Source organism: Lissotriton helveticus, chromosome 3_1 (genome assembly GCF_964261635.1).
Source record: "Lissotriton helveticus chromosome 3_1, aLisHel1.1, whole genome shotgun sequence".
Lineage (NCBI taxonomy): Eukaryota > Metazoa > Chordata > Amphibia > Caudata > Salamandridae > Lissotriton > Lissotriton helveticus.
In genome coordinates this window covers 1,201,896,357-1,201,922,803 of record NC_136061.1, presented here as the reverse complement: position 1 = coordinate 1,201,922,803, position 26,447 = coordinate 1,201,896,357, and the positions used below count along the sequence as shown (strand labels likewise).

The window sequence follows — 26,447 nt, the reverse complement described above, 5'->3', positions numbered from 1 at the left end:
AAAAAGATCAGGAAAGGACGAGGGAATCTACTTCCCTTGTTTCTGTTTACTAGCGGCAATCTATGAACTCTCTGTAATTGAGAGTCCCAGTCCCAATCCGCCAGATCGGGAAAGGCACGTTGAAAGAGTTTGACAATGTAGGCGCGAGGGTCTGAGCCTTCTGAACCCTCTGGGATCCCAAAGAGTCTAAGGTTCTGCCTTCGCTGTCTATTCTCCATGTCCTCGATTTTATATTGCAAGGCTTGTATCTCTTCGTCATGGCGGGCAGTCTTTTGCTCTGTACCTGCTGACTGTTCTTTTACCTGCACCACCCACTGCTGTAATTCTTCTACCTCTTGAGTGATACCACTCATTTTGCTATTAACCTCAAGTAAATAATTTTGCATCTTAGTGTTGTCTTCTTTCAATTGTAAAAAATGTTGTTGAGCTTCATGCCGCTGTTCGGTCAGAGTGTGCAGTATTAGAGCTAGAGAAGGATTCTCAGACTGTGGTAAGCCAGGCAGGATATCCATACAGGACGATGTCTCAGAAGATGATTTTGAAAGGGTATGCATGCCCATACCAAGGTGACTATTCTCCTCGGCCATAGAAGCTATTGTAGGAGAGGCTGTGTTAGCAATGTGAGTAGGAGCTATATTATTTGCTGTGGTATTTACTCCCTCTCTTCCATCAATTACTACATGCGGGCATCTCCCCTCTTTTGTAGTAGTGTCCAAAGGTATGTCTGCAGGAGGTTGATTGAGGGAATTAGGAGAGATGGCATTGCTACTTACATCTTGTAAGGGGAGAAGCAACTCCGTTGGGCTATTTCCTGATAGCCATAAAGCCATAGTTTTGACCCCCCCTTGGCCTGGATCCACTTTCGCAGTGGACTCTCGTCTAAGATAGGTTTGCCTCTAGTGTTCGAGAATGATATAACCGTAGAAAAAGTGGAGGGGTTCATATTTTTCTTATCCTTAACTTTACTTTTGGCCTTACCCCTTCCTTTTTTCCGACCGAGCTGCTTCACTACATCCAAAGAAGAGTCCGCCCCCCCCATCCTCTTCTTCATCAATCAATTCCTCATATTCATCATTAGAGCCATCAGCCTTTTCCATGTTCCCCAAAAGGAGATCGCCAGGGGGCCTGTTTAATTCACTGTTATCAATGGCTTTTTGCGCAGCAGCGACCTGCATAGGCTTAGCCGGTTCCAAATTATTAAGAGATGCACCGTTTATTGCATTGTTGAGTTCAGAGCCACTTAAATCTAGCTCTGCATCTGCATCTAACAGCTCCAATTCCAGCTCCAGCTCCTTTTCTTTATCTGCTGCTGAAACCGCTGATGCCCTTGCTGCACATTTAACCCCTTCTATAGGGCCCTCAGCACTAACAATCATCTCAGTCTGATCAATTGCTTCTTGACTAAGGACTTCTCCCACATCCCGCTGTTCATTCTCTGTGGTATCCGTGTTTAATTTATCATTTGGCTTAGTACCAGTTTGCCTGTTTTTAATGTAATTAACTGCAACAGTAGCAGTAGCCGTGGCCGTTTTCGACTTGATCAATGTACTTTTGTCAGTGACAGTCAACAAAGGGGGGGCGGATGATTTGCTGCTTACCGGGTAGAGGTGCTGCCTTGTCCTGTCTCCCCGTAGTCTCCATACTTTGTAAGCTTTGTGGACTCACTCCTGCTGTTGGGGCTGGTGCACTCGCAGGGATTTTCGCGGAAATCTTTAGTGTTTCCGCCGGTGTATTACTCACAGCGGCCGCGGCGTTCCCCTGACTCCCGCCCTCCTCCGCCGTTGCTACCAGGGCGCCTTTCACCGCCCGTGATCCCCTTGGAGGATTCTTCGGAGCCATCGTTCGCGCTACAGGTTTAAGCGCTGGGCTCGGTTTCCGCCGCGTATTCTCCGTACCAAACACACCAACTGCCCGCCAAGCGAAAGGGCCAGAGCCACGACCCAGACCTGAAGAGCCGAGCCAGGAAAGCAACGTCCAGCGAGCCCAACGAGCCCAGCCCGCTCCAGGACAGAGGCCGTCCCGCCCGGCGCATCCGCCCAGGAACAGAAGCTGCATCCGCCGCCCTCCCGAAGGTGACCGCTGTTCTCCCGAGGTTAGTTGCCTCCGTGCAGAATTGTAGAAAAAAACGATTTTGTAGGATTTTGTTTTTTTTGGTCGTTTGGAGCTAGGATTAGGGCTAACTAGCCGACATCAGAGGGTATATTCATCAGCTAAAGCATCGAGGTGAGGGAGCTACAGACTCGAGCTGCACCAAGTGGCGTCTTCAGTCCGCCATTTTCCCCTAATTATTTGCTTCCAATGCCAAGGTTCCAAGAAATCTGGGGTGACAGAAGATTAATGTCAGGTTCCTTTGCTTTTGAGCTGGAGGCACCCATTTCAAGTGTAAGTGGGACAGGAAACAGTTCCGCCACTTGCCATCCTGGCAACACCTAGTACCCTATTCTCTCATTGTCTTGGGGGAAATACACGAAGCCCACCAGCAAAGCTATTTACAGTCATGTGACCCGGGATACTGGGCAAAAGGCACAAAATATTTAGTACAAAGAAATGGCAAATACTATATCCCTACCTGTTCCAAATCAAAAGTTAACACTTACTAAATGTAATAAGGTAACCCAGTGTTATCCAGTGGGACATATTGGCCTTACAGTAGTGAAAAATGTAAGAGTAGTTCAATACCAGGAGATGTAAAACTTAAAAACACGTGTCCTGGAGACTCGCGTGCGCGCAAGCCAAGATGGCGGCTCGATAATCAGCTCCGGCTTACCCATCTTATCAACAAGGTTAAATAAGCCGATAATGCAGGATTAGCATTCTTCCTGACAACAAATACCTCTTACCTTGCACAAGGAAAGCTTTTAAGAGGTTCATTCTGCGAATTTGACGACTTTGGACCCTCCGGACTGCAAATTCCTTCCCACTGAGACTTCCCTCAGCCTGCTCCAGGATTCCTGTCAGGGATGCGGAGTTCTACTCCAAGAGAGGGCGCGGCTTCAGCTTTGGTTTTCTCCCACAGACAGTTTTAGCTGCTGCACCGATTTGAAGTACTTTTCTTTACTTTTTACTGTAACTTTGATAGTTTTGCTTGGGTTTAATTTATTTTATTGAAGATGGAAAGTAAAACTGCAGCAAATAAGCGCAAACAAACTGTTTCTCCTCCTCATTTAAAATCAAAAATGGTTGATTCTTCGGAACCCTCCGTTATTACTATCTTGGAAGAATTAAAAGCTGTCAGATCAAATACTGACAATATTGCCGCAGAGATTAAAAATTTACAGAAAGACATGACCAGTCTTCCAATGAAAGTCGCAGATAATGAGATCAAACTGCATGATACTATTACCAAAACAGACAGTTTATTGCCAATGGTTAAAAAAAATCCCCTTCATAGAGACCAGGTTACTTGAATTGGAGAACAGGAATAGACAATATAATTTACACATTTTTAATTTGCCTGAAGATATTGAAGGCAATGATTGCAGGCGCTATCTAGAAAATCTGCTACCTAATTTACTGAATGTGAAATTTTCAGGAAAATTTGAAATTGATAAAGCACATCGCATTCCATCGCACAGTAAACCAGGTCAAACTAAACCCAGGCAAGTCATCTTCAAAGTTTTACGCCATCATCACCTCGTTCTTATCAGGAAGGCAGCTCGTGAGATTCCTTCTTTGCTTGTCAATGGCTCAAAGACTTTCATCCATCAAGACTTCGCCAAAGAGACTTTTGTGATACGAAGAGATTTTGCAGTGATGTGACCTCGACTAAGAGACTCTGGTTTCAAATATGGACTCTTCGATCCATCCACAATGCGTATCTGGAAAGGCGACATCTCCAAATCCTTTCATCGTCCGGAGGACCTCCAAGCGTTTCTAGACAACCACTCTCCTCATTCAATGGATACACATGATTTCCCAACCTGAAGTTATTCTATTAGTACTTCCATTTTACGATTCACTATTGATATGACAACTCGCGGGTATATTTAATGTTCAACTAGTAATACTCCTGTTGTTCTCTTGATAGTCCTATTGGCACGGGTGTACTATCTTTATCCTTTACCTCTTCTTGGATGCACAGGTGTGTCTCTTCATTATATATGTATTTTCCTTCCTATCTTGTATGTATATTTGTCGTTTTGCTTTTCTGTCCTCTATGTCCATTGGCTACTCCTCCTTTTCTTATCTACTGTCTCTGTTGTTTCTATAACTCTACCACTCTTTTTCTATCTTCCTTCTTTTAATCTCATAAATTATGAATAGTTCTGCTAAAGTTAATATTGTTTCAGTCAATGTCAAAGGTTTGCGTCATCCAGTTAAAAGATTGAAGATTTTAGATTATTTACATAGGCAAAAAGCTGATATTTGTGTGTTACAAAAAACCCACGTTGACGACACCATTTTAAAATACTTGCAAAAGAAATGGTTTGACCAGATAATCTCCTCCCCTGCGCAAGGCAAGAAGAATGGTGTGGCTATTTGTTTTCTCAAAAACTCTTCAATTACAAGTCCTAGACAAAAAATCCGACTCAAATGGTAGATTTCTTTTGGTCAAAGTTAAAATTGGAGATATGGTTTTACACCTAATTAATATCTATGGACCGACAGCAGATGACCTTAATTTTTGGTCTAATATTACATCTGAGATTCTCCAACTTGGGAAAGATTCCTTAATTTGAGAGGGTGATTTTAATTTGAATAATGACCCTCTTTTAGATAGACTATCTTCTGCTAAATATGCTCCCCCTAAAGCATTTTATTCTCTCAGAACTTTATTTAAAAACACCAAATTGGTTGACATCTGGAGACTACATTTCCCCACTCAAAAGGAATTCACATTTTTCTCCAATCCACATAACTCTCGCTCACAATTAAATTATTTACTAGTGTCTAGAGATCTAGTGAAAACTATAACCTAACCTGCTATTGGTAATATTGAAATCTCAGACCATGCAATGATTTTATTTCATTTACAAACAGGTAATTTTTCAGCTTCTCATTCCCGTTGGCGCATGAATGTTGATCTTGTTTACAGGATACTCGCAAAGACACCATCTTAAAAGGTATTCATGAATATTTTTTGCATAACCTTGATGATGTTACCTCCCCTATTATCAAATGGGATGCTTTTAATGCCTATTTAAGAGGAATTGTTATTTCTACAATGGCTCATGAAAACAAATCATTTAACACCAAGTTGTTACATCTTGAAAAGCAGATTGCGGTATTTGAACGATTGTTTATCTCGTCTCAGAATTTTGTTTTTAAAACTACACTTCAAAAATGTAGATACAAGTATAATTATTTGTTGAGTCAGAGAGCTGATATTCAGATTACAAACCAAAGAGCTAAATTGCTTATAATGCTAACAAGTCAGGAAAGCTCTTAGCGAACTATCTCCGTATCAAGAAAGAAAAAAATCTAATTCAATCTATTCATAGACATAATGATACAGCTACTGTACCTACCCTAGAAATTATAGACACATTTCTTAAATTTTACTCTTCTCTATACAGTAGCCTGAACCTTTTAGTTTCTCAAATTATTGCTAAATTTTTAACCAGCCTGATAAAATTAAATTAGACATCCCTATCACAACAAATGAACTTTTATTAGCTATCTAATCGCTTAAGCCTCAATAATATCCTGGCCCTGATGGTGTTCCTGCAGAATTTATAAAAACCTTTGCTAACACACTTATTCCTCACTTCCATCATCTATTCACTACATTTGCTCAATCTGGTGTGCTTGGTGGCTCTTTTAAGGGGGCATTAATTATAGTATTACCTAAACCAGATGAAGACCATACCAAAGTTTCAAATTATCTTCCTATTTCTCTGATCAACCAGGACTGTAAAATGTATGCAAAAATCCTTTGCACCAGTTTAGCTAAAGTTTTGTCATCCCTTGTTCATATAGATCAATCTGGATTTATGTCAAAACGTTGCTCTGTTAATAACACAAGACTCCTTTTTCATGTCACTGATAAGGCCTCTACCCTTACCTCTCCTGCTGGTTTACTAGCCGTAGATGCAGAGAAAGCTTTTGATAAGGTTCACTGGCAATTTCTATTACGAATGCTCTCTTTTTTTAATTTTGGTAATAGTTTTATAAAAATATCAACTTTATATGGCTTCCTTTTCAGCCCGAATATTTATTAATGGTCAATTTTCAAATCCCTTTTTTCTTTATAGAGTCTCAAACACCAACTGTACCAGTATGTTTTATAGAGATAACATAAACGATTGGGGGCTTTGCTCGTTCTTTCTTCCCCCCATTGATATATGGGTGCACAGAGTAGCTGTACGAGAAGCATGTATAACACAAGTTTCACGTGGATTTCCACACAGTTCTATTCACTTTTTTGAAATTCACACAAGTCACCGAAGTCACCTTGTCAATAATTTGAAAAGTACTTTGTTCTTACTACTGTTGCATACACGAATAAGTACCTGTTTATATATTCCCTTAGCCCTGAAGAAGTCGCAGGGTAATCCCCTGTAAAAGTGACGAAACACGTGTTGGCTAAGAAGGCTTAAAGATCTTGAATTAAAGCCAATTGAAAATATAAAGACAAGCATCATTGTGAGATTTAATGTAACTTCATGTATGTACTTTGAACATGTGCAAAGGATTTGTATATATGGGAAATATTTTTAAGCTGCATATGAAAGCAATACTAGGCATTACCCACCTATACAAAAAGGAGTGTTAAGGTTTCATAATGAACCTCTTGAGAGAAAACGCTTCTCTACCAATGCATCCAGCTTTGAATCTATGGCGTGAAAGGGAAGGAACACTTTGCTTTGCCCGCAGGGGAACCTTAAAGGTGGTTGAAAGTAACTACACTCACACTTTTAACATGTCAGACCAATTTATGCACTACAATGAGATGAAGAGTGACTGAGATATGCATCATGTTTGTGGAACGAAAGCCTACTTCCCACTATCATTTGGGTAGGAGGTCTTTTGTTATCTAGCTTTATGCTTATATAACATTAAAGAACTGAGCGAGATACATTTCTACCACCAAAGGAGGTGCGCAGGGGAAGACGGTTTTGCCATTTTCTCTGTGATGGTTCTTCCAGTAGGAGTATCACTAAATGTAGTAAGAATAAGAACGCAAGCTCAATTCACAGAGAGGCTGGCTAGTGATATTGCTGCTGCTTTAGTAACATTACTGAAGAAATGATTACAATGCCTAGCATGATTTTGCACAACAGTATGGATTTTTATCTAATTTTAGCAAAGGAGGGCGGGGTCTGCAAAGTAATCAAAACACAGTGCTGGTTCCTAGGCCTTCTGGGAACAGTGTTTCTAATATTTCTACTCCTGTTTTAGGTCAATCCTGGGACCGCGCATATGCTGCATGTGCTGTCACTTGTGAGACACTATGGTTTACAATAAAGGGCTTAGAGACCTTCCATTGCTTACCATTTTTGGCTTTAGTGTCACTTTTCTTATCTGCCTACTAAATGACCAGCTCAGGTCAAGTGTCACATCCGTTCCATTCTGTGGAGCATGGACTGGACCGAGTACAGATTAATTCAATGTAATTCGTGCCTGTACACTACTTGCACTGTGATTAAGGTACTATTTCTTCTTCAAGTCTCCCACTCTCCTGTGCCCCAGTCTGGTCCTCTTTACCTACTCCCCTACATCTTCATTTTTTTAGTGCGGCCCTTGCTGAAATAGTCTGGCAGTTGCATACAAACGTGACATATCCCAGTGCCACTTTACCCTGTCTTTTCAGTGCTCGGAAATTCTGATGAAAGAATGTCTAAGTCTCTGTGGGTGAAATCTCAAAGTGCCAGCAACCTGGAGGGCCAGAAGCCAAGACATTTTTCTGGCTATATTTATTATAAATTATATTTGGAGGAGCACTCCTAATCTTTGAAATTATAAACCAGTCTTTAAAGGGGTGCTGCAACCTGCGGGAGTTGTCTGCTCCGGTGGTTCATAAATCCGTTTATAACAGGCAGCGAGGACGGATTCAGTTGCGCACACTGCACTTGGTATTAAACAACACCAAAACTTAAACCTCTATGTTAGGTATCTCAATATTTATTTGTGTTCTGTCACACTTATTCTTAATTTTTCTCAATGTATTGTTGTTATATTTCTCAATGCACAACAATTATTGGTTCATAAAAAACAATTATGATGCACAATATGAAATAACAATTCTATTCATATACAAATAAACAATTTCAATCAACATTCAGTATTGGCCCCCAATGAATTTTGGAACCAAGCATGGTTCCTTCTTCAGGGGCTCATCTGTGGAGTAAACAAGTAATGACATTCTGTCAGTGGTAATGGAAGGTTCAATAAATGTATTATCAATAAACTGTGTCTTTTGCATTATTTACCATGAGTCCGCCCTATGAGCCCATGTGATATATTTAATCATGCTAAACCTGTGAAAGTATATAATGATATGTGGGTTGCCCGACCTTCCTCGGTCTCAAACAGTCTGCCACGTGCAGTATACCTTTGTCATCAACTATGAAACAGTAATAAGTCTCCGTAAATAAAATTGATCATATGCAGATTCAGATCTCTCTTAGCAATACACTCTGTGAAGTGTCTTACCTCTTTAAAAAAAAGTGATCCAAATGACTGTAAAAAACAAACAAACAGTGACAATACACGTGAGTGCTACTTTGCAAAAACGCCACAAAGACGATCCATAATAATGGTTTAGCCGAGGTGGGCTCTTACCTCCTGTTAAATGTACATGGTCTTATCTGCAGAAAACGAAAAAGCCAAAGTAAACCCGAGATATCCTATAATCCAACCTTAAAAACGCTACTTCCGTGATGGAAAAACAAACGTTTTAGCGCTACTAAATACAAGTGGTTACCGGTAGAAAAAACGATATACCGGCACACTCGAACGCCACTTCCTGAAACAGTATCAGGGTCCCATTGCGAATACGCGCAAGACCTATAAGCAAAGCTCCCAAGTGATGGTACTCGAGGACGGACTATCGAGTCCCGTTCTAAAAAGCATCCGCCATGTTAGAACAGTGAACAACCCGAGAAAATGTTCATTACCACTACATGTGTCTAAAAACGAAATCCAATATTCCAAATGCTCATTAGACGACGAAGCTGTCTGGTGATAATTCATTCAATAAATTGCCACTTGAAATAAGAATGTCTATGAAAACGGGTCTCCGCTGCTGTAATATGTCCTAAGTATGCAGATCCAACCAGAAGGTGCAATGTATCCAAAACGCTCAATAATTTACTAGTGGCATAATACAAATCTTAGAAAATGTTCTGAGATGATGTCGATAGTGTTGCTAAAGTTGGATTAACTAATATGTATACGAGGAGATGGTGTACCTCAACTACATCCTTAAGTGTGAGTTATACATACCTAAAATGAGTTGTGCATACATGGAATGAGTATAAAGCAGTTGCATTCATATGTGGTTCACTATTACATGTTTTTATAATATTAAGAAAACTGACAATAAGCAAACATCATAGTGTGAATAATCACAAAACATATAAAAATGTACAAGTCCTTGATTAATGAAGAGCTAATGTGCTGCTTTACATATGAGTACTTAATCATAATATGAAATTAAAGACTGTTTTCTAGCTGTAATGCCCTAGTGGCCTAAGCGATCTGTTGCTCTGTTAGTGTTTACTGAGGTTGTGACTTAAATGTTATCTAGTAATATAAAGCAACCCAGTGGTGTGATATTGTAGTGTATAACTGAAGTAATTTTAATAATTTTCTGTTTTAGATGAAGCACGACATATCCAATCTATCATTAAGTCCTTTAGGGATCATGGTGTCAAGCGATTTTATCCAGTAAACCTCTCGTTGAGGTAATTTCCTATGATTGACTATGCCTGTCTTTAATTGTACTTGCTCTATCACCTGGATCCTTATCTGTGAGATTGGATGGTGTGCTTCCATCCAATGGACCGCTAGTGCTGAACTGGTATTTTTACAATGAATCAGGCTTGTGTGCTCGGTAATTCTAATTCTGAGTTTTCGTTCAGTCTTTCCCACATATGCCTTACCGCAAGGGCACTTAATGCAGTAAATCATGTTTTGTGAGTTACAATCCGTCGAGTGTCTCATCGGTATTTGTTTACCCGTTAAAGGATGTGTCCAGGTGTTACCTAAGGTAACATTATTGCAGTAAGTGCAATTGTGACATTTGGTGGTTCCCTTCCATTCTGTATTTAAATCCGTTGTCGATGGATTGGACAATATTTCACGTAAGTTTCTTCCTCTTGTGTAGGCATGAGTAGGTATGTTTTTGAAAATGTTGTTAAAATCAGGTTCATTGGCCAATAATTCCCATCTGGTGTTAATTATTTTTTTGATTGCTGATGACATTGTAGTATACTTTGAAACAAAAACTAAATTGTTCGTTGTTTTTACTGTTTTGGATCCAAATAATTCTTTGCGCTCTATTTGTGATACTCTTGAAGTGCATTCCTGTATTATATTTTCAGGATAACCTCTTTGTTTGTACCTTTCTTGGTATTCATTGATTTTAGATTGGCAAATTGAGGGTCCGAACATATCCTGTAGTCTTGGTGTATATCTGAGTGCTGAGTTTTTCCATTATTGGTTTTGGTAATGGTAACATCCAAATATTCAATTTCCCTCTTGTGGATTTTATGAGTAAACTAAATTCTGGGGTTGAATGTATTGAGTTGTTCCAGCATGATTTCTAATGAGTCAAGGTCAGCTATCCAGATTAAGATTACCAAAACCAATAATGGAAAAACACTCAGCACTCAGATATATACCAAGACTACAGACCGCAATAATGCTTTACAATACACAAGTTTTCACCCAAGAAGTCTCGTCAAGAATCTCCCTTACTCACAATTTGTAAGAATCAAAAGGATATGTTCGGGCCCTAAAATCAATGAATACCAAGAAAGGTACAAACAAAGAGGTTATCCTGAAAATATAATATAGTTATGCACTTCAAGAGTATCACAAATAGAGCGCAAATAATTATTTGAATCCAAAACAGTAAAAACAACTAACAATTTAGTTTTTGTTTCAAAGTATACTACAATGTCATCAGCAATCAAAAAAATAATTAACACCAGATGGGAATTATTGGCCAATGAACCTGATTTTAACAACATTTTCAAAAACATACCTACTCATGCCTACACAAGAGGAAGAAAGCTATGTGAAATATTGTCCAATCCATCGACAACGGATTTAAATACAGAATGGAAGGGAACCACCAAATGTCACAATTGCACTCACTGCAATAATGTTACCTTAGGTAACACCTTGACACATCCTTTAACGGGTAAACAAATACCGATGAGACACTCGACGGATTGTAACTCACAAAACGTGATTTAATGCATTAAGTGCCCTTGCGGTAAGGCATATGTGGGAAAGACTGAACGAAAACTCAGAATTAGAATTACCGAGCACAAAAGCCGGATTCGTACTAAAAATACCAGTTCAGCACTAGCGGTCCATTGGATGGAAGCAAACCATTCAAACTCACAGATCAGGATCCAGGTGATAGAGCAAGTACAATTAGCTTTATATTACTAGATAACATTTAAGTCACAACCTCAGTAAACACTAACAGAGCAACAGATCGCTTAGGCCACTAGGGCATTACAGCTAGAAAACAGTCTTTAATTTCATATTATGATTAGGTACTCCTATTTAAAGCAGCATGTTAGCTCTTCATTAATCAAGGTCTTGTACATATGTATATGTTTTGTGATTATTCACACTATGATGTTTGCTTATTGTCAGTTATCTTAATATTATAAAAACATGTAATAGTGAACCACATGTGAATGCAACTGCTTTATACTCATTCCATGTATGCACAACTCATTTTAGGTTTGTATAACTCACACTTAAGGATGTAGTTGAGGTACACTATCTCCTCATATACATATTAGTTAATCCAACTTTAGCAACACTATGGACATCATCTCAGAACATTTTCTAAGATTTGTATTATGCCACTTGTAAATTATTGAGCGTTTTGGATACATTGCACCTCCTGGTTGGATCAGCATACTTAGGACATATTACAGCAGCGGATACCCGTTTTCATAAACATTCGTATTTCAAGTAGCAGTTAATTGAATGAATTATCACCAGACAGCTTCGTCGCCTAAAGAGCATTTGGAATATTGGATTTCGTTTTTAGACACACGTAGTGGTAATGAACATTTTCTCAGGTTTTTCACTGTTCTAACATGGCGGACGCCTTTTAGAACGGGACGCGATAGTCCGTCGTCGAGTACCATCACTTGGGAGCTTTGCTTACAGGTCTCGCGCGTATTAGCTATGGGACCCTGATACTGTTTCAGGAAGTGGCGTTCGAGTATGCCGGTATATCTTTTTTTCTACAGGTAAACACTTGTATTTAGTAGCGCTAAAACGTTTGTTTTTCCATCATGGAAGTAGCGTTTTTAAGGTTGGATTATAGGATATCCCGGGTTTACCTTGGTTTTTTTCGTTTTCTGCAGATAAGACCATGTACATTTAACAGGAGGTAAGAGCCCACCTCGGCTAAACCATTATTATGGATCGTCTTTGTGGCATTTTTGCAAAGTAGCACTCACGTGTATTGTCACTGTTTGTTTGTTTTTTACAGTCATTTGGATCACTTTTTTTAAAGAGGTAAGACACTTCAGAGAGTGTATTGCTAAGAGAGATCTGAATCTGTATAAGATCAATTTTATTTACGGAGACTTATTACTGTTTCATAGTTGATGACAAAGGTATACTGCACGTGGCAGACTGTTTGAGACTGAGGAAGGTAAGGCAACCCACATATCATTATACACTTTCACAGGTTTTGCATGATTAAATATATCACATGGGCTATAGGGTAAACTCATGGTAAATAATGCAAAAGACACATTTTATTGATAATACATTTATTGAACCCTCCAAGACCATTGCCAGCATTTCATTACTCGTTTACTCCACAGATGACCCCCTGAAGAAGGAACCATGCTTGGTTCCGAAATGCATTGGGCGCCAATACTGAATGTTGATTGAAATTGTTTATTTGTATATGAATAGAATTGTTATTTCATATTGTGCATCATAATTGTTTTTTATGAACCAATAATTGTTGTGCATTGAGAAATATAACAACAATACATTGAGAAAAATAAAGAATAAGTGTGACATAACACAAATAAATATTGAGATACCTAACAACATAGAGGTTTAAGTTTTGGTGTTTTTTAATACCAAGTGCAGTGTGCGCAACTGAATCAGGCCTCGCTGCCTGTTATAAACTGATCTGGCTATATTTAGCCATCTAGTTAGAGTGAGTCAGTGCACCGAGTATGGGGGGGTGGGCGGGGGGGGTTCCCATGGCCCAGCCTATGTATGTCACAAAGCATTTCCTTTTCTCATCTCAACTTGCTTCCCTTGGTGAACACTGGTGGGAACAGCATTACCTCCTTTCTGGTCACTCCATTCTATGAAACTTTAATCTACTCAACACCACTAAACACCACTTCATTCTGCTCTACACCACTCCACTATACTCTAAGCCACTCCACGTTACTCTACTTGATAACACTCTACTCTATGCCTCTCTATGCTGCCTACTCTACCCAACTCTACTCTACACAACTCAATGCTTTGCTACTCTGCGCCACACCACACCATTCTATCCCACTCCACTCCACTCTACTCAACACCACTCCAGTCTACTCTATACCACTCTGCTGCACACCAACATCACTATTCCCTCACTCCACTCCACTCCAATATACTTTAAGCCACTCTAGTCTACTCTATGCCACTGTACTCTGCTCTACTCTACACCACTCAATTCCACTCTATGCCACTTCATACCACTATACTCTATGCTACTCCATCACTCCACTCTATGCCACTCGACTTTGCTCCACTCTACTCTGTCTCTCCTCTATGCCACTCTGCACCACTCTACTCTGTGCCTTCTACTCAGCAACACTCCATGCTACTCCACTCCATTCTTCGCTACTCTACACCACTCCGCTGTACACCAATTCACGCCACACTACCCACTCTACTTTACACCACTCAACTCTACACCATTCAACTGCATGTCTCTCCACACCACTCCACTTTAATCCTCCCCAGTTCCACTCTATGCCACTCCACTCTATGCCACTGAATTCTACACCACTCAACTTCACTGTACGCTACTCCATGCCACTCCACATCACTCCACTCCACTTTATACCGCTCTACTCTGTGATTCTCCTCTCCATGCCACTCTACTCTATGCCACACCATGCTTTGCCACTCTATGCTTTGCCACTCTATGTCATTCTACTCCAAACCACTTTACTACATGCCACACCACTCTACTCCACAGCACTACGCCACTCTACTCTGCGCCACTCCACTCAATGTCACTAACCATTAGCCATTCTGAGCAGCAGCCATTCTGTACAACATGGCTAAATGACAATGGAAAGCCAATAGTTCTCACGTAGGTGAGACCTTTTGGCCTTGCCATCGCTTGTTATGAATTTGTGTAGGGCCTAGCTTATTCTCCACCCGCCGCCACTCCACTTCACTCATTGCCACTCAGTTCTACACCACTGTACTATATGCTACTTCACTCTACTCTGTGCCACTTTACTCCACGCCACTCCACTCTTCACCACTTTACGCCACTCTACTCCACGCCACTCTTCTCCATGCCACTTTACTCTATGCCACTCTACTTTGTCACTCTACTCTATGCCACTTCAATCTATTCCAATCCACTCTATGCCACTGCACTCTATGCCCCTAACGTGTAGCCATTCTGAGCGGTAGCCATGCTTCTGTACAACATGGCTAAAAGACATTGGCAAGCCAATAGCTCTTGCATGGGCAAGAGTGACCTGTTGGCCTGTTCATTGTCTGTTAATAATGTGTGTAGGGCCTAGCTTACATTCAGGGTGTCCGGCTATGGGAAAGACATGTGATGGTTCAAGGGTTACAAGTAGGAATTAGGCAATAAGGTGGTGGAAATGGAGAAGGAATATAAATTCCAGAAGGAGGCTAGATGTTTGAATGACAGTAAGTGGTTACAGATTTGGCAGTAAGTGCCAAAACAAGGGAAATGTAACGCCTTGACCGCGATAGAAGAAAAAAACGAAACCGACTCCATCTTGCTTTTGTCATATTAACATATTGCCTCAGCCCTATTAATGCATGTTTAAGCTTCGAAGACTAATAGTGAAGTGTATTTGCAGAGCTCAGCTTCGGATGTTAAGGGTAGATTTAAGAGTGGGATATGATGTTCTCGTTCTAGCATTTGTAAGTATTTTTCAAAGTTGCACCACATGCAGTAGGAACAGTGCACTGTTTAACATGTGTTTTGAAATGTAAAAGGAATTATTTTTTATACGTATAATAAATGACCTGAACCACTGAGTAAATTTCCATTTCTGAACGTGGGTATATCTATGTGTGGCTACAGTTTTTGTCAGATATTTTGCTGGAGTTCAGATGAATAAAATCTTGCTCTCAAAGCGATCGTGCTTATTAATTTTATTAAAGATTCAGGTGTTGACAACACATTGGGCCCAAATTAGGGGCATGGTCCTACCCTTTACAGAATTGTTGTGCCTAGGAGGGAACTGCAGGAAAAATGACAACTGTGTACCGGAACGCTTAGGTCCTGCTGAATGAAATACCCCAGACTTCCACCAACAGAAAGAACGCATGGGAGATTTTGGCCAGTGTACCCAAAATTCCTCTTCCTTTGCTGCGTGCGCCTGAAAACTCTAGGGGTAGCTGTGAGCACTACAAATCTTTCAAATAACTTAAAGCACATGCAAAGACTTGCTGCACTGCTAAAATTTACTTTTACACTTTTTCGAAATGTATAAATATTCGCAGTAGACCGCCTTGAAAACAGCATTTGGATTAGATTTCCAGCCATACTTCTTGGAATCTTCATTATTTTTAACCCCTCCGACACTTATGACAGAACCGCTCCGTCATGGCCCTCACGTGGGCTGTGCTGGTGACGGAGCGGTTCCGTCATGGCCCACTCGCCGCGCCTGCGCGGCGCTGATTTTGCGCCTGCGCTGATGTTCTAAAGAACGGGCGGGGCCATGACGGAACCACTCCGTCACAAGCACAGCCCACCCGAGGACCATGGCGGAGCGGTTCCGTCATAAGCGTCGGAGCGACGCGCGGCCGCCCCACCCCCTTAGCACTGCGGCGGAATAGCCGCCGCAGCGAAAGGGTTAAACAGTTTCTTAGCTGTTGCCATATTTAGGGTACAGTCATGTTTAAAAACGGCGAATCATGGTATAAGTCCAAAAGAGCATAACAAGGAATGCACATCATAAAGTAACATGCTACACATGTCCAAGTAGGTGTGGTAGCGAATGGAATTCTTTAGCCACCCAAACCAGTGCTTTAAGTCTGATGCTGTAATATCAACAATTGCAGGAAGTGGGTGGGGAAAGCCAATAAGCAAGTAACTAATTTGTAAACCCAACTAAGGGCACAAGGGACTGCTAATTAGGTGGGGAAGGCCTAGCAGCATTAGTAATGTACTGGGAAGGAAGGTAGAGGCAAGTTATGTGAGCCCCCGGTGTGCTCAGCTCTGGTCAGTGTATGAGGTGTATGTGGTACGTGGCCTTGTCGGTGAGGGATAGCAGCGCAATCCTCATCTGATACCTCTAATGAGACAGAAAGTAAGTGACCATCAAGAGTTATCATGGGACGATCATGCATGATCTTATCCCATGCTTGAGTATGTTCAGGGCTGTGTTGACTTTTCTACACCTCTAATGTCATATTGTCACCTTCACATTCAGCCCACCTTCTTGGGAGAAGCGCGATTGATCATTTCTGCCTGTCCTAGTGCAGATAGTTTTAAGACAGTTGTGTTCGGCAGGTTCCAGCCCGGCTCTACCCAACTTCCACTTAATGGTGACTACCATTGCACTGTAAAGAAGGAAATGGTGTGGGGGCACATCAAACTCGGTCACCAGGTCTGGGAAATCACTCAGGTGGCAACCAGAAAACCAGTCTCCAATCGTCACCATACATCTTTGCTCCCAGTCACGTGACCAAGTCCAGTCCCCTGTATGTTGGAGGTAGAAAAGCATCAACAGTAGGAGATTTTAAGCATAAGGAAATTTTGTCCTAGTGCATTGCAGCGCAGGGAACCACGCAACCCAATGCGAGCACAGCAAGGACACCTCGATTCCTGCTCGGGGCAGAGGATGTGGCATAAAGAGTAAAGTGTGAGGATAAATCGCCCTCTAGTACTGCTTGGAATGTTAACGTGACATTTTTCAACTTGCATTTTTCACTATGCTTAATTGTACAGAGTGCATATCTGTAATGACATAGTAATTGTACTATGCTTAATTACCGACTGTTGAAAGGCTGCTTCATTTGCAAATGCACATTTTTCACCATCTATACCCCACCACTTTTGAGGTTGATTGACTCTTCCTAGCCTGGAAAGAACTTTACTGCAGACCATTAGTGGATTAAAATATCAACTGGACCCAGTGTGGAAGAGTTTTGAATCAGTTTAAAACACAACTTCATGAGTTGGTGGGTTTTAACAAGCTTATAAGGCCACCCATGCCTTGTTCCTCGTGATAGCAAACCCAAGCATGGGCATTACTACTGCATAATTCAGTGCCCGTGTAACACAGATTTACTTACTAGTAAACCCATTTACACCTCATAGCTGTGAGACATAAATATAAATTTACAGTTGTAAATGGCTTTGTGTGTGTATCTACAGTGTTTCCACAAAAGGGAATGGAGAAGGGTGTAAAGATGAGAGCATGGTACTAGTTCTGGACTAACATAAAGAAGTTCTCAGCAGAGAGTTGGTTAAATGCATGGCCTGCCTTCCAGCAGAAGTGGTTGTTTACAATTATTTAAAGAATTAAAAAACCAACAGCCTTGCTATTTGGACCGGATGCCACACATTTTAATGTAAGCAACTTCATATTATCTCTTCAGGCATAAAACGTGATGCTTAAATTTAAAATTATATTGTCTTGTGTTGATTATTCACACACTAATTGCATGTTTCAGTGTACAGCCGAAAATTGTGAGATTTTGAATTTTGCACTGCATTTTCTCATAATTGTATTCTTTCTTTTTTGGATTGGACTTCTCATTAATAAACAGAAGAAAATAAAGGTAACGTTTAGTCAGTCTCTTGAAAAATAAAACAATACCTGAACATTACCCTTTTAACAAAGAACTAAGCAGTAGATTACATTTTCTGATCTTATTTTCTTTTGGTTATTGAAAGGTCTGGACTCAGATGCTTGGAGACTTGGTGACAAAAGCTTCTCATGTCTAATTAGGAACTATTTTAATGACATACTTGAGGCCTCACCTGAGAATTCCTGTGCACAGTTCCAGGATCTGACAGCCACACAATCTCAAAAAGGTAAAGAACACTATTTTCGTTTCACTTTGCGACTCCCACGGCCATGTCAAAGTATCTTGCCATCACCTGAAACGTAAAAACATTATCTCCAAAAATATTTATATGACATCTACACCTGACCTAGTCAATTGAGCATGCCATGAGGGAGCAGAGAGAAAAATCAGTTTCTGGTGTGCACTATCACAGCATTCTGTGTTAATCATTTTTATGAGAGTTGTATGGGGAAGGCTATTCTTTGTAGTGCACGTTCTGTGAATTGACTTCTGAAATCAAGTTTGTAAATTAAGGAAAAATAGGTGCAGTGAAAGATGTGCCCAGGAATAGAAATGTGCACAAATGAAGAAAATTGAGTGTCCTGGCTCCATAGTCGACAACTTAGTCAGGATACTATGACTATGTGATTTTTAGTTTTAAACATACGGATAAGGTTCTATTCTTGTAACTAAATTACTAAACTTGGAATAAGAAATCACTCTAAAACTACTCTTCTATCTTGTATGTGCTGCTTGCCATGAGGACTCCTATCATATGGCATAGAACATAAAACAATATTTAGTACATACATTCTAGTTTGTTATTGAAGTGTTAATTATTGTTTGGGGTATTTGAAGATTTTTATTTTAAAATAATTTAAACTTATCCTATCTAAAAAGAAAACCATTTAGTCATTTAGTGAATATATTCCAGCATTCGCCTTTTCATCAATCAAACATTTAAATCTACTGAAATGTTCACCCTTAAGCGATGAGACTTATGACCATTCAAAATATTTGTATGTATAATTAAATTATGCAAACACTAACTGATATATATTGAAATTGGCTTTCACTAGGGCAGCATCACTAATAAGACTGACTAGTAGGACACCCTAGTAGGAACTGGTAGAAATTATAGTTTAATGATCATATCGCTATAAGTTAGTCAGTGATGATTAATATTAATAGGAATAGTGACTTAAAGTATGGTACATGTAGACATCAATAAGATTATTGATAATAATTTGGCCGTATAAGTATCGGTTTTTAAGTTGAGTCATATTAAAAATTTGTACTAATAATTGTATTTAGATTGTGCATAACAGAAAGAAAATGTTTGTAAATAGTAGTTGTTTAAAAATTGTACACAAAAAGAACCAAATGTTTTTAAAACAGAATCACACAGCTTTTTTTGTGTTGCTTTAAAGTATTAGTTAATGTGTTTGTTTTTCTGTTTTTCCTTAATATGAGTTTATTTTAGGCATTATCAGTTTATTCATTTTCTATCATGTGTTCTCTCTGTTTTTGAACCACAATTGTTTGATGAATTTTTGGATTTGTCTTATTTCTAATACTTGTGAAACGGTTGTCACATTTGAGTATTTGTTAGGCATTATTAGAAAATACTTCGTCTCAGCATGCAGTGAGAAATAATATCACTTGTCTAAAGTATCTTAAAATAATGAATTATTGATTGTAACCTTTATAGTCTTACCCAGCCTTGAGAAAACAGAATCCAGTGAAATCTGCGAAACACTAGTTGACTGTAGCTGCATAGTTGAACAACTCTATTTGTCAGCTTAATGCCTGCATACTAGCAAGATTGTGTATCAGCAGTATAATTAAATATTGTATTTGAGTGCCTAAACAAAGTTATTGAGAAAATCAATCTCTGTTGAAGAGGGCTACACAGTGGCTGCAGATATGCACTACAAATACAACAGTAACTAACAACTATGATTAGCATTTTGGTAATTGTAATAAATTGGGTTACTACTTGAGGGGGTAGGTACTCTTCTCAAGTAATAATTACAATCCTTATCAGTGGGAACTAGTAAAGTCACTACCTAACTCTGAGTTCAACCCCCTAGTATCTGTGGCACAGAGCAGACAGGCTTAACTTGGAGGTAATATTTTAAGTATTTATGCAGTACTTAAACAGTAATAAACTTGAAATGCAAAACAATAAAAATCCCCAAATGAGTTAGAAAAATGGAGTAACATTTAGTAAACAAAATTACAAAAAAATAACAAAAATCAAATAAGGGGATCCGGAGATAGGATTTTTTAAACCTTTACTTAGAAATAGCAGCAAGAACCACAAAGTGCCACCGATAGTCAGTGGTTGCAGTAGAACAAGACCTAATTGGGATTTGACGTTGACCCTGATGGAGCACAGGTCACTTACATTCACTAGGTTCGTCCTGGTCAAAGATTTTACCTTTTGACTTCAGTCCTTTAAGTTCCAATCCACCATAGGGGTACACTTCTAAAACCGCCAGGGTTTCAGGGGGAGGCACTTAGAGACTCAGAGGGTGACATACAGATGCCAACAGGAGGGTCCAGTCCAGGACTAGTTGCCACTGGTCAGATGGGCAGTTGCAGGAAAAGGCCTCTTGTAGCTTGTTATGTTCCTTTAACTTGAACCGGAGGTCAGACCAATGACTCTTGAAGTCCACTTCTTTGTCCTAGGCGAAAGAGGGAGAGCAGGTTTTTATTACTTTAGGACTTGTCTCATGTCTCAGACAGCCGGTTCATTCCTCTTCTAAAATTCCATAGGTCCAAGAGAGTTCTGAAGTGGGTGCCTGGACATGCCACATTGATGCCTGGCATGAACTAGTCAGTCGGAATGGGTTAAAGGTTCCCTAGGCTAACCCTACCCTCTTTGGCATTTTCAAGATGTTGAACGTTTTTGACAACACTAAACTTGGGCTCTGAAGACTGGTAGTGTGTTTGAGGAGTGTACTATAATAATACTAATATTCTGCCACATCTAACACTAAACACTAGTTAGAGCAGGTACTGCCCCTACAACAAACTCAGAGATAGTTGTCTGATAGAACAAAAGAGTTTTCAAGCAGCCAAACAGTGGATTCACAAAAATTGTTTTGCCACCGTTTCCCTTATTTGGACAGTCAGTCGGAATGGGTTAAAGGTTCCTTAGGCTAACCCTACCCTCTTTGGCATTTTCAAGATGTTGAACATTTTTGACAACACTAAACTTGGGCTCTGAAGACTGGTAGTGGGTTTGAGGAGTGTACTATGATAATACTAGTATTCTGCCATATCTAACACTAAACACTAGTTAGAGCAGGTACTGCACCTACAACAAACTCAGAGATAGTTGTCTGATAGAACAAAAGAGTTTTCTAGCAGCCAAACAGTGGATTCACAAAAATTGTTTTGCCACCGTTTCCCTTATTTGAAGTGCACAACAGTACAAACAAAACAAGCATAGCTGTCAAACAGCCAGTGACACTTTAATGTCAAAAAGAAACCAACTGAGATTGGAGCCTGCCTGCAATGGGAGACCAAGGAAGAGCGCTGAACAGGTGTAAGCTAACATTTGCCTGAGGCAGGGGAGGCTTCTTTGAAGTGTGCCTAAGGGCCCAGAACACCGTTTGTACCATATCTTCCTTGATAGAGCCTAGCATTAAATTGATGGATTTTTCAGTGTAAGGGCACTTTAAGTTTAATCTGGAGAATACTGAGGACAAAAATACTATCTTCCTGACATTAATAATGACAAGTGTAAGGCTAAATCAGTTAGTCGAATCTGGGACACATTCTGCAGGACATACACTGGATGGCATTTTTTATAGCAACCCATATCTCAAGATAATAGGTTTCCTCCATCTGGTGTGGTCTGATCTCAAGGCCATGACCTTCACCATCAATTTACCACAGCTCTTGCCCAAAATGGACAAACATCTTCAGGCTACAAAGAGTAGTGCATGGCAGAAGATCAGTTCCTCAGATCTTATTTCAGTTCTACCTGAAACCTTACCAGAATTCAGCCCTAGTCCTATGTCAGATACGGATACAACTATCTGGAATTATTCTGCTTGGATGAAAAAAGCAATCTACATTTCTGCCCCCGAAAAAGTGTTCTCTAATCGCCGCAAGTCCCTCTCAGAACCATGGTTCTCTGAGCGTCTAAGAACTCAGAAAAAGCTGTGTAGGAAAAAGGGGCGAATCTGGAGATTTAAATGTGATTCATGCGTTAGAGAGGTGCACAAGCAAACAACTGCATAATACAAAAATTTAATACTAGAGGAAAAATCAAATATTTTACTGACAAGATTTTTCAATCTGACAATCAGTAAAGGAGCTTTTGTACACCGTGAAAAATCTAGCAAAATTGCCTGTGCCTAGCAATAATAGTTGCCGCCAGATGTTTTACCATACTCTTGCAAAGATTTTCCAGAAAAAAGTAAAGGAAGTCTTTGACACTTTCATATCCAGTAAACCAACAGTGTCTATACCTTCAATGAATACAATACAATTCTAACCTAATATGTTTGATAAGTACTCCTCACTTAGCACAGAGCAAGTTTTAAACTTAATTGGATGTATCAAACTGGGATCACCATTAGATCCATGCCCTCCAAAAATTGTTCACCTTTCCCCTGACCTCTTTAGTACTCGACTGACTATGATTCAGGACCGGATATTTTCCTTTGGGGTGGAAGAAAGCCTCCATTCTACCTTTGCTGAAAAAGTGACTTGGATCCTCAAGAGCCCAGTAGCGACAGGCCCTTCTCTAGACTGTCTTTCCCAGCCAAACTATTTGAGAAAGCTTTGAACATTGAGCTCATGTTATTCATTGACGGTAACACCCTTCTGGATTCTAGCCAGTGTGGCTTTAGGAAAGCACACTAAGACAGCACTCATAGCTTATCAGAGGAACTGAGGCTCATATAGAGGAGGTCAGGCTGCACTGATTTATTAGAACTCTTGGCAGCCTTTAATGTGGTCAACCACAATATCTTAATTGACCGACTCGCTGAGCAAGGAACAAGCAGGACTAGTCAGATTTACAGAGCAAGCGGCCTTACACTCAAGTTGTTAACCTCCTTCATAACATATGGAACGAATCATGATGCTAAAGGCAATTTCATCTCTGAACACGTATATGTTTGCCATGTGGAGTACTCCAGGGCTAATCATTGAGCCCTACTCTTTTTAATCTGTACATTACCCCACTGGCAAGACTGATAAAATCTTTTGGCTTTTCTGTGGTGTCTTACATCGACGATGCCCAAATAGTGATATTCATCCCAAGCTACTCTGAGGACACTGCCCAAAAGTTCAGCTCTTGTATGTCCCAGGTAGACTGCTGGATAAGATCAAATTGCCTGAACCTCAACTCTGGGGAGACTGAGGTTATTTTTGGCAAAGACAATTCCTTTTGATCACCATGGTGTTTCCTCTTTAGTATTCTTTACTTTAAGAATAATTAGAAAGATTTGTCCTTTCATCCCTTCCTACCTTTCAAAAACTGGTGGTTACCACCTTAGTCATAACTAAATTGGATTATGGAGTGCCCTTTTTATTGGCATCCGGAAAAAATCCCTCCTTAAACTCCAGATGCTGCAACATGCCTCAGCTCGGCTTCTCACCGAAATACCAAACTACCAATCCGTCTCACAGGTCCTGATTAAGCTACATTGGCTTCCTGTGGCAAAAATTATTGAATTTAAGGCGCTCTGTATTGCTTTTAAGGCACTACATAATATTGGTCCACAATATTCATGAAACATTTGTCTGGTGCAACCCTCCTAGGAGACTGAGTTCCTCAGAAGCAAAATACTTAGTAATGCCCAATGTTAAACAAGCTGCATGGAGAGGCAGGAGTTTTGTTTGGAAAGCTGTAAAATTTAAGGAAGTGCCCAGAACTTATGTCCTTTCAAAAATCACTGAAGACTTGGCTCTTCAAGCAGTAGAGTAGCACTTGACCTCCCTGGTCTTATTCCTCCTCCTTTCACTCATGATAGCAGCAGCGCCAAGACTCCTCAAGGCACTCTGGCGCTATATAAAACTTAAAAATCAAATCAAGTGTTATGGGAAAAAACATCAGCAGACCTGTCAAGCAGGATTTAACATTCAAGCAGAATTTGACACTTTAATGTCAAAAAGGATATTCACAGACCCATCTTGCATATTCTGTTAGGTTTAAATGGGTCATTGCTGCCCATTCAGGTCAGCCTTTTGTTTGCCCCATTCACACCTATTCAAATGTTAAATACTGGCTTGTTGATGTGGGAGAGCACATGCAGAGTATTATCAAGGAAGTTCTGGCAGGTAAAATGTAACTTTCTAAAAGTTACTTTTCCTTAATATTTAGTAAAAATCTCGCTTCACCATTGAATTCTATTTTAGTAACTATTACAACTGGTTGTTTATTTTTTCCCTGAAAGTTCCTTTCCCAAGATACAGTTTAATCATTTAATATTGCATCCCAGTTGGCACAGTGAAAACAGCTTTTTGGACCTTTTCATTGCAAGGACATGTGTAACATTAACCTTTTACATGCCCTAATTTTAAATACCATGCATCTTGCTACATGGGCAATGAGTCCTGGTAAGGGGTGACTTATAATTATTTCAAAGAAACATTTAGGCCTGTCAAACGGCCAGGCTACAGAGGTTAGGTCTGCAGTCATGTTTACACTGTCACTGTAATAGATAGCACAATGGGTGCTGAAGTCCACCTAAATTGGACATTTAAATTACAGGCCCTGGGTACACTTTTATACCATGTTCGAGGACAGAGGTCTTCAAACTTTTTTAATGCCACAATGCCCCTGTTAAAATTCTTAAAGAGAAAGGACCCAATCCTGACAAAAAAGTCTAGAATTTGGTACTCTGAATCATCAACAGCCCTCACCGCCATAATTGCCTGGGCAAATCATTTTTATGGTGGGGAAATAATACTAACCAATGTTTAGGTACCAAAGGTTTGTGGGTGACTCTGGTTAGTTGTCAGAGGCTTACTACTCAGTTCAAAGTGAAAGTCTCCAATGGTACTTCATGTTTCACAAACAAAACATAATTTGACAAAATGTATTTGGATGTTAACACCTTTCTGAGCGAATGTGATGTGTGTGTCTGTTTTTCTCTATAGACATGGTCAATCTGTGATGTATTCTTGCTACTGCCCTCCTCAGGTTGTGCTCCACAAGTTTTCAACTGTACTTCATCTTTAATACTGCCAATGCTGAGAACCCAGTCTCAGATAAATAGGAGCTAAAAGGCAGAAGAGTCTTGATGGCAATGTTTGATAAATCTGAACGTTCTTCAGACGTATTCAGCCAAAATTGTCCCAATAAGATTTTGCTGGATTGCATCTGCAATGTGCGTCACTCATGAGCTCAATTAGGTGTTTCTGAGGGTACACTGGAAGATGAGCACCTGCATCCACTAGAAAAGTTTGAAATACCCAGACAATGTCATGATTTCTAAACTGTCCCTGAGCGAAGTCAAGCAATTTTTTATAACCTCAGCAGCACTGTCAATGTCATATCCTGTGTCCTCGAGCGTCTGCTAAACATGCGAATGCTTCAAGTAGACCACCTTTAATTAGAATTCTCCACAACTCCAGCTTCTTCTTTAAGGCACTTATTTTTTTATACATAGAATTATACATTATCCATTTCAGCTTCTTGCAAAGACAGATCCACAGAAATTAATTTATCACAGATGTCTGCAAGTCTCTCTAAAAGCATAAGCCATTAGCTGTTCTGCTTTTTAGGGTTTCAAATGTAGGAGGAATTGTCATACTTCATTTCTTGATTCAAAAATGCAATTCAGCACCTTCCGTCTGGATAATCACTGGACTTCCTTGAGGAAAACCAACCCATCATATTATGTTCAGCTACCAGTTTTGCGCATAAAATTGCTAACAGATGAGCTCTATTGGTTTGAGCCTTTATCAAATTAAGCGTTTTCACAGCAGAATTCAGCATATCCCCAAGTTCTCCATCCATGGACTGCAAGGGCCTCTGTGTGTATCATATAGTAGATTCATAGAATATGTGGAGCCACTTTCAACACTTTGGCTTTTAAGCCTGACTTAGCACCACACATGGAAAGAACACCATCTTTGCAGATCCCAATACAGTTCTCCCAATACAGTTCTCCTATTATACGCTATTGTAGCACAGAAGGTGTTGAAAATTTCAAATAGGGCTGATGCTCTTGAATGTCTGACAAAATATTGACAGAGAGAAAATCGACCTACAATAAATATTGACACAGAAGTAT

General features: G+C 39.9%; 1 protein-coding gene across 2 annotated transcripts in view; it reads left to right on the top strand.

The window, feature by feature from the left end:
• Positions 1-26,447, top strand: part of LOC144823383 (interleukin-18-like) — a 142,393-nt gene that overhangs the window by 58,358 nt on the left and 57,588 nt on the right. The window contains exons 3-4 of one of the 2 annotated variants that reach the window (XM_078681845.1): positions 18,160-18,171; positions 18,287-18,427. In XM_078681845.1, the coding sequence (XP_078537971.1) occupies positions 18,160-18,171; positions 18,287-18,427 (153 nt within the window). The remainder of the gene's footprint in view (positions 1-18,159; positions 18,172-18,286; positions 18,428-26,447) is intronic. The other variant, XM_078681846.1, reaches the window with a different exon arrangement.